The sequence below is a fragment of the Lycium barbarum genome, chromosome 2 (assembly GCF_019175385.1).
Source record: "Lycium barbarum isolate Lr01 chromosome 2, ASM1917538v2, whole genome shotgun sequence".
NCBI classification, from domain to species: Eukaryota; Viridiplantae; Streptophyta; class Magnoliopsida; order Solanales; family Solanaceae; genus Lycium; species Lycium barbarum.
The window spans coordinates 78,074,035-78,083,451 of NC_083338.1; the positions used below are offsets into that span (position 1 = coordinate 78,074,035).

Here is a 9,417-nt window from a genome sequence, read left to right on the forward strand (position 1 = left end):
AAAGCCATGGTTTAAAAGTTTAAGCAAGACAAATACTTAGTTTCCTTTTAAAAATAAACTATTCTAAAATGAAGCCCTTTTGTTTGGAATTGTAGGTCAACTAAAGCTGCACTGAACCTTGTTCAGTTTCTACTAATTTGGCACCTAACAATCCTTTGAATATTGTTGAGCCTGAAAATGCTGGGAAGGTGATGCAGAAGTTCTAAGTAAAAGAAAAGCTCCAGATAAATAGTAGGACCCAGACAAAGAGGATGAGTATGCTATCATGGATCCAGGAATTCTAAGTTTGCAAGTTGTTAATCCAAGCTCAGATACAGTAGAGGGAGATAACTCTGTACTTCAGCTCAGGTATTTGCAGGAGGAAAAAAACTATGGATCAGAACATCAATCAAGTTGCTAGAGATGGGGATTTATCACCCAAACACATTCATACATTAAGAGTAGTGGAAAGAAAACTGGGCAGAAAAACATGGTGCCACTATAGGTAAAAACTAGGAGGGGTAAATCTAAACCCTTCAATAATCAATGATTGATAAAGTACTATTTTTGAATATAAGATCAGTCAACACTCAAAATTATTTTGAGAGGTTAAATGAGCTTAATAGGAGGCATTACTACTCATTCATAGCACTTATAGAACCTTAACATGGGCCTGATGAAGTTGAAAGTTATAGAAGAAGGTAAGGAATCCATAATTCAATGGTTAATATGTCAGAGAAGAATTGGATTTTCTGGATTAATGATTGGCAAGCTCAGGTTATTATGGATTCAATGCAGCATGTGACTCTTAAAATGAATCATGTCAACTTGCAGCAAGAAGCTTTTGTCACTATTGTCTATGCTAAATGTATTACTATAGAAAGGTTGGAGTTGTGGGATTCAATTGCTCAAGTTACACTGAACATTCAAGGTCCATGGATAGTAGGGGGAGACTTTTATGTAATTTTAAAAGCTGATGAGAAACTAGGGGGTCTTCCTGTTCATCTGTCTAAAACTATTGACTTTGATCACTTTGTTAATAACTGTGGTCTGATGGAATTGAAATCTGGTAGTAGATATACTTGGTGGAATGGCAGAACTGAAGAGGATTGCATTTTCAAAAGACTTGATAGAGTATTTGGAAATCAGGAGTTCATAAATCTTTCTCCATCATCTGAAGTCTCACATCTTATAAGACATGGATCAAAATATGCCCCTCTCCATGTTATGTGTGATACACAAGAGGAGGTGGTTGTTAAGCCTTTTAAGTTCCTAAATTTTTGGTCTCAACATCCAAAATTTTTGGAATTGGTTCAAGATAACTGGTGCTTGGATTTTGCAGCAAATCCTTTCTCTGAATTTCAGGCTAAAATGAAAAAGGTGAAACTGGCTTTGGCAAAGTGTAGTAAGGATACATATGGCAATATTTTTCAGCAAATCTCAACCATAGAAGATATTATCAAGGTGAAGGAACTGCAGTTTGAATTAAATCCTTCCATGTTGAATAGAACAGATTTACATAAAGCTCAGGCTGAGTTAAATAACTACTTGCACCTTGAAGAAGAATATTGGAAGCAGAAGTCTGGTATGAGGTGGTTCAAGGATGGTGATAGAAATACGAAGTTCTTTCACTCCTATGTCAAAGGAAGGAGGAAGAAATTGACATTGTAGAGGATCCAAAATAGTCAAGGGGATTGGATTTCTTGTAATGATGATATAAGGGAGGAAGCAGTTACATTTTATCACGATCAGTTTAGAGAGCAGGCTACAAGCACTGATGATGAGATGTTGAAGAAGATTTCTGCTCTAATCTCTACAGAACAAAATGAATCATTTATTTCTCTCCCTAGTAATGAAGAGCTCAAGCTAGAAGTCTATGGTCTTAATGGTGACAGTACAAGTGGTCCTGATGGTTTTTCAGGCCATTTTTTCCAGGTATGTTGGCTTATTATAAGGAAAGATCTCTGTTACACCTTGGAAAATTTCCCATTAATGTACAGTGAATAAGCTAGTGAAGAGCACGATGTATACGATGTGTTGATAAGTAATAAATAGCATTTGATGATTCTAATCGAGTTTCAAAGACATTTGACATAAGGGAAGAAGGTTGTCAAGGAAAGCAAGGGATGTGTTGCGTGTTGGGTAAGAATTTTGAGCGACCAGTTAATGATGGCGTAATGATTCTTGGAGAAGAGTGATAGTTTCCCTTAGATTGGTATTGAGGTGTTAATCAAGTGTCAAGAAGGTTCCGTAAGGATTGGAGATCAAATGAGTCGATGAGAACGAGTTTCGGAGAGCTGGGCATTATACGGCCAAACATACTGGCCGTATAAAACATACGGACCGTATGTCCAACCATATGTCTTGCCCAGAATAATGGTCCTCACTGGACCAAACATACGGCCTGACATACGGCCCGTATAAAATGTACGGACCGTATGTGGGTCCGTATGTTCAGGTCGGGACAGATTTTTAAGTTAATATAAGGACCCTCTCTCTCTTTAATTCAATTCATTTTCACTTCTCCACACCTCAAGAACACTCTAGAATTTCTCAACTATTCAACCACAAGAAACCAAGAGAAATCCATGATCAACCTTATCAAACCCACAAAATCAAGTGTAAGAAACATATCAAAGTTCATTTAAGCCAAGAAATCCCAAGGGAAGTAGGCTAGGGTTTTTGTGCAAAAAGAGAATTTCCACTCAAGGCTTATTATTCCATTATCTAAGATGAGTTTTATGATCATTCCATGTTATTTAAGGTGTTGAAAAGTTAAAACACTTGGATTTTAGAAGGATATAGAAAATGGGTCATGAATGTGTGAATAGTGTCATTGTTGAGTAGTAGTTTGGGGTGAATTATGAATATTTGTATGTTGTGATTATAAGTCCGCTATAAATGACATTTAGAATATGGAGTAAGTATTATATGTGAGAAAACACGGTAGTGAACTATAACCACGATTATGGAGAAATTGAAGTGAAATTGCGAAATGCGGATAATGTGGATGAATGATTATTGTTACCTATTATATTGTGAATGTTGTTATGGATGTTTGGGAGTTGATATATGATATGGAGAAAGTTGTATAAACAAATGAAATGCTGCCTAATTTTCTTTAGCTTTAGTAAGAACATTTAAATAATCGATTAGCTAATGTTAATGCGAATTCTCTTGAAGGTAGAAAATGTGGGCATCGAAGGAGAACAAGAAAGCGATAGATTAGTTAAAAAAAAAAGGTATGTGAGGCTAGTCCTTTCTTTCTATGGTATGTATCCTATGGCATGATTTTTCCTTCTTCTCCATGAATCCTCTACATCCCGGAAAGCTAAGAGTCTATGTTCATGAATAGCCACATGAGATAAGAGATATGTTACGAGCCCAATAATGTTGATGATGAGCTTGAGTCTAAAGATTCTAGAGTTCAAGATATGATGTTCCTATAAATTTAATGATGTCGTTTGTTGTATACACTCACCTTATATGTTATTTCTTTCAAGGTGAGGCAGAACGTTTATAAATGCTCCATAATGGAATCGAGGGTCCACGAACTTATCTCACCTCGATAAAGTATAGCTATATTTGAGTTTATATGCATGCATTATGATGAGCACATGTTGATGATATTACACCGCGCCTATATGGCCGGGCAGACACCGCTATGACGGGTAGCGTATACACCATGTCTAGATGGCATGGGCAGACACCACTAGTGGGCGGCATGAGATGGTACCCCGGACGCGGGAGGCCTGGATGCAGGCTAATGATTATCACACCGTACCAATATGGACGGGCAGCTTATACATTTATGCATACATGATATGATGATGATTATGAAGTAAGCCAGCATGCATTATTTCTTTTATAATTGACAGTCATTTACAGTTGCTCCTTTTTTGATGCTTCCTTATTTCATTGATATATTGTTATTGCTTATGACTCTCATACTCAGTACAATGTTCGTACTGACGTCCGTTTTCTTTGGACGTTGTGTTCATTCCCACAGATAGATAGGGAGGTGATCTTGATCCAGACTCGTAGAAGCTATTAGCTGACTTGAGAGCACTCCATTGCTCCGGAGGTGCCTTTGACTATTCTTTTGTGTATATATGTATATTTTGGGCACGACGGGGGTCCCATCCCGTCCTTATATCTAGCACTCTAGTAGAGGCTCGTAGATGTGCAGGTGTGGGTAGTATGGTCTCACGATGCTACGATTATGTATGTATTACTATTTTGATGGCCGAATGGCTTATGTATATGATTATGTTTGCAAACGAAAAATGATTTTTCTATGATTTGAGTATGAATTTGATAAAAGAGCGATAAATGAGTATGTTAAGTAAGGGGATGAGTGGTGCTCGGTGGTTATCCCCGGGTACCCGTCGCGGCCCCTAGTTCGGTCGTGACAATGTCACTAAAATGGTTAGAGCATTCTTTTGTGGGAAAGAGTTGCCTAGATTCATAACTCACACCAATCTTGTCCTAATTCCTAAGAAGGAAGTGGTTAATATATTTACATACTTGAGACCAATAATCCTTAGCACTTTTTCTAACATGATCATCTCCTGAGTCTTGCATGAGAGGATTGTGACAGTACTGCCTGGTATTATTTCTAACACTCAAAATGGTTTTGTAAAAGGTAGGAGCATTGTGGAGAATGTGTTGTTAGCACAAGAGATTATTAAAGACGTAAACAAAAGAAACAATCTGCACAATGTGGTGGTGAAGCTTGACATGGCTAAGGCTTATGATAGGGTGTCATGGATCTTTCTAACAAAGGTTTTGAGGCAATTTGGCTTCTCAGAGGTGATTGTAGACATGGTATGGAGATTGGTATTAACAATTGGTATTCAGTTCTAGTAAATGGTCAATCTCACGGTTTTTTTCACTCTACTAGAGGCTTGAAGAAGGGGGACCCCATGTCACCAACTCTTTTTATCATATCAGCTGAAGTTTTGGCCAGAAACCTGAATAGTCTACATGAAGATACTGCTTTTAAAGGATATGGAATGCCAAAATGGAGCCCTTAGATTAACCATTTATCATATGCTGATGATACCATACTATTTTCCTCAGCTGATTCTGTGACATTGAAGAAGAGGATAAAGATTTTGAGGGACTATGAGATTACATCTGGTCAGCTGGTGAACAATGATAAGAGCTCCTTCAATGTGCATGAGAAAGTACCAGCAGCTGTGGTTGGTAGAATTAAAAGGAAAACTGGTATGAGGAAAGGCTCTTTTCCTTTTACATATTTGGGATGTCCTGTATTCTATGGTAGAAGGAAAATTGTCTATTATGAAAATCTGATAAAGAAGGTGATGAATAGAGTGTTGTCTTGGCAAAACAGGCTACTGCATTTGGTCGAAGGTACATATTAATTGCACATGTTCTACAGAAAATGCTAGTCTATCTATTATCTGCAATGAATCCACTGAAAGGTGTTATAAACCAATTACATAAGATCTTTGCCAAGTTCTTTTGGAGTAATACTGCAGGTGTTAAAGGCAAGCACTGGGTGGCTTGGGATAAAATATGTTTTTCCAAAGTTTGAAGGTGGTCTTGGCTTTAGATCACTGCATGATATATCCAAAGCATTTTTTTGCAAAACTTTGGTGGAATTTTAGAACTAACATTTCTTTATGGGGAGCCTTCATGGGTAACAAGTATTGCAAGAAGTTGCACCCAGTTATAGCACAGGCCAAAGGAGCATCAAATGTGTGGAAGAAACTGGTGGCAGTGAGAAATGATTTAGAACATCATATATGGTGCCAATTGAAAGGAGGTACTTCTAGCTTCTGGTTTGATAACTGGACAAAACAAGGTGCTTTGTACTTTGTTGATAATGCGTTGGCCATTCATGAGGAGATAGAGGTGAAGGAATTTATATCTGATGGGGAGTGGAATTTGCAAAAATTACAGGAATTTCTTACTGAAGAAACTGTGGAATACATACAAGATACCATTAGTCCAAAGCTAATTGAAGCTGATAATTATAAAGCTTTATGGATGGGTGAAACAAATAGAAAATTTACAGTCAAAAGTGCATGGGAGGAAACTAGACTAAAGCAAGACAATCTTGAAGCTTATCGATATATATGGTTGAAGGGATTGCCTATTAAAATAAGCTTATTTTTATGGAGAGTTTGGAAGAGGTGCATAGCAACTGATGACAACCTTAAGAGAATGCATATCAATATTGTCTCAAGATGCTGGTGCTGTCAAGAGCATAAGCAGGAAACCATGTCGCATCTTTTTCTAACTTCTCTAATAGCTTTCAAGCCTTGGAAATAGTTTGCTTCTTGTGCAGGTTTTAATATAGAAGGTCTTCATCTGCAGCAGATCATTATTCTATGGTGGAAAGCCAATGCACCTTGAAAGCTACAAGGGATATTTCAAGCCATGCCGGCTATCATTATGTGAGAGATCTGGAAAAGAAGAAACTCAATCAAACATGACAAAAATACATCATATAGCAGAATGGTATACCAGGTTCAACAAATTGTACATCAACTAATTAGAGTGAAGTATTCTTGGTTCTGCAGAATTCCACCAGACTGGCATGCTGTTATAGACCTGTTGAGCAACTACAAGCCAAAACTGCATTACTGCAAGGTTCTATGGAAAATGCCACAACATGGATTGAAGTGTAACACAGATGGAGCTTCTTGAGGTAATCCAGGAATCAGCTCATATGGATTTTGCATCAGAAATGACAGAGGAAATCTTGTTTATTGTTACACCTTGGAAAAATTTCCTGTTAACGTACAGTGAATAGGCTAGCGAAGAGCACGACGTACACGATATTTTTATAAGAAAGGAATGACGTTTGATGACCCTAATTAAGATTTCCAAGCCATTTGAGATAAGAGAAGAAAGTTTGCCGAGAGAAGGCAGGGCATACGATGTGTATCGGAAAGAAATTACGAGTAACGAGTTAATGAAAACTAGATGGTGCTTTGGAGAAGAGTTATAACGTCCCTTATATTGTTAAAGAGGTGATAAACAAGTGCTAAGAAGGTTCCCTAAGGTTTGGAGATCAAATGAAGTGACAAGAAAAAGATCAGTGAAAGGAAAATTATACGGTCGATTATACGGTCCGTATAATGTTATACAGTCCATATAATGTACCGTAGATGTTATATCCCGCATTTTGAATAATCGTATAATTCAAGACAATCGCGGGAAGACAACAAGCAAGGCCATATTTTATTTTGTTTGACATGTGAGTTGCTTATGAAAAATTTAGAAGTGGAATTAATGAGGAAGGTCAAGGGCATAAAGGGAAAATCATGTGCTAATATATTAAGAAGAGGCTTATCCCTTAAGCTCATTCAAGAACTTTCAAGAAAGAAGAGAAAAAAATTTGAGAGCAAAACCTTGGAGGCCTTCGGCCATAGAGGAATTTCCAAGAAAAATTGGCAAAAATTCTTTCAAAAATCATTTTCTACCAAGTAGAGGGTGCTTGACAAAGTGGAGTGGTTGTTGAAGCAAGAAGAACATATAATCTTGCAAGTTGGAGGATTTAGTCAAGTGAAGAAACAAGGAAAGAGGTGAGGTTTAATCCCTTCTTTATATATTTTTGATCTTTGTATATGATATAGTATGTGAAAGTGGATGAAATTCATGGAGAATGTTAATGTTGTATGTGGCCGTGACGTGTAGCATGTACATGTATGTGTAGGAATCATGTTTCAATTGTTTTATTTAGTGTTTGGTTGTTATTGTTGTGAATGCTATGTTAAAGTTGGAAGTTGAGTGATGTTGGTGAAGTTGGCCGTGTAGAGTGTAGTGTGTATGTGGCCGTATATGTGTGTGTGGTATGGTGAATGGATAGTGAGTAAGTTTGTTTAGTATGTTGGTCGTTGTGTTGTGGAGTTTATATTACAAACGAAAGCCTAAGGAGCTTAGTGAGGTATCACTAATTGAATGCTTGTCTTGGAAGATTATGCAAATTGAATATTATGTTCTTATGTGTATGAAAGGTAATGATACTAGAATGACGTTGTTGGAATATGTATTATAAGGTTGTTGTTGTTCTATTGGAATTTGGAAGGTCTTGAAGGAAGTACAATGCTAATTGGAGTGTTGGGACGTATCTTGAATTGAATATGTGGATTGCTAGTGTGATTGTTGAACTTATATTGATGGTTTGGCCGGGTTTGAATTCCCGGATTGTGTTTGATGAGAATTTGACTAAGTTGAATGTCGAGGATGGTATAATTACAGAGGAAGTGCTGCCGAAATTTCGGTAGCCAAGTATTACTTTAAGATTTCAACTCTAAGTATCCTAATAAGAGTTTTGGTAAATATGACCAATTTGCAGATTTTGACGAAATTGCAACGTGAATTTGGAATAGCAAAAGGAGCGGAAAGAGGTATGTAAGGCTTCACCCTTCCTTCTATGGCATGTCTTAGCTGTAATAAGTTGGGTACGAGCCTCGGGGACAACTCCGTTCCCCGGAATCCGCACCTAAAGTTTTCTCCTTTTTGTTCAATAGAATTGAACTAGAAAGTGCAAAATGATGGAAAGACCTCCTAAATCCCTAGAACTTGCACAAATGGGACCCGATTACCCTAGAACCCTCACAAGTAACGCTATGACATGTAACATATGCAAATAGTATACGCTACCTCATCCGGCCCGAGGTGGGCCCATTAATCTCGGATATTCCTTATGGTCTTGTAGGACTTACTAGAAGTTGAATCCAAGGGAATCCTTTGATCCCAATATCGTTACCAAATGATAAGTACTATAACTACTCTAACGAGGAGACTTCCATGATGATAATGATGACAATGATGCTAGACGAGAGGATATTCCTACGATAAGTACTACCGGAACGATTCTATGACTAAGATTCCTAAGCTAAGTATTCTATGTGAATATGAAAGTAATAGACTAATTTTCGAATCTTATTTATATTCCTTAGCTATGACATTATTTTCTAAGGATTTCAAAGCCTATGAACTGACATCTATGATGCCCCAATTTCATTTTTCGTTTACTTTAATATTATTCTCCGTTGATAGTCTCACCTTAAAATACTCGTCCCTTCAAGGTGAGACGAGGCGATCACGAGTATTCCATAGTGTAATCGGAGGTCACCGACCTTACGTCACTCCGATGGCTACATGATTTTTCTTTGGGCTACCTTGCATGCTTATATGATATATGTATATAAACCATGTATATATATATAAGATATGAATATGTATATAAAACATGTATATGTGTATAAGATATGTATATGTCTATAAAACATGTATATGTATATAAGATATGTAAATGTATATAAGACATGTATATGTATACAAGCTATGTATATGAATATAAAGACATGTATATGTATGTAAGACATGTATATGACCCTGGGATGGGGGGAAGGGATATATGGGGGAATGGGAAGGGAAACATGTTTCATTGCCACC

The 9,417-nt window shown here is 37.2% G+C and overlaps 2 protein-coding genes across 2 annotated transcripts; both read left to right on the forward strand.

The window, feature by feature from the left end:
• Nucleotides 1–699: 699 nt before the first annotated feature.
• Nucleotides 700–5,539, forward strand: LOC132628652 (uncharacterized). The gene is made up of 5 exons (XM_060344416.1): nt 700–1,601; nt 1,701–1,914; nt 4,567–4,831; nt 5,062–5,183; nt 5,336–5,539. The coding sequence occupies exons 1-5, from the start codon at nt 700–702 to the stop codon at nt 5,537–5,539; spliced, it is 1,707 nt and encodes a 568-aa protein (XP_060200399.1).
• Nucleotides 5,540–5,640: 101 nt separating this feature from the next.
• LOC132628653 (uncharacterized) lies at nt 5,641–6,657 on the forward strand. The gene is made up of 3 exons (XM_060344417.1): nt 5,641–6,200; nt 6,325–6,477; nt 6,531–6,657. Exons 1-3 carry the CDS (start codon nt 5,641–5,643, stop codon nt 6,655–6,657), a joined length of 840 nt encoding a protein of 279 aa, XP_060200400.1.
• Nucleotides 6,658–9,417: the final 2,760 nt, after the last annotated feature.

Coding starts and splice junctions, on each gene's coding strand:
- LOC132628652 (XM_060344416.1), top strand. CDS start 700: ATGGTTAATATGTCAGAGAAGAATTGGATTTTCTGGATTAATGATTGG. Junction 1,602..1,700: donor GATGGTGATAGAAATACGAA/GTTCTTTCACTC, acceptor TGATGATATAAG/GGAGGAAGCAGTTACATTTT. Junction 5,184..5,335: donor AGAAAGTACCAGCAGCTGTG/GTTGGTAGAATT, acceptor TTGGCAAAACAG/GCTACTGCATTTGGTCGAAG.
- LOC132628653 (XM_060344417.1), top strand. CDS start 5,641: ATGGGTAACAAGTATTGCAAGAAGTTGCACCCAGTTATAGCACAGGCC. Junction 6,201..6,324: donor AATATTGTCTCAAGATGCTG/GTGCTGTCAAGA, acceptor CTTCATCTGCAG/CAGATCATTATTCTATGGTG. Junction 6,478..6,530: donor ATAGCAGAATGGTATACCAG/GTTCAACAAATT, acceptor TTGGTTCTGCAG/AATTCCACCAGACTGGCATG.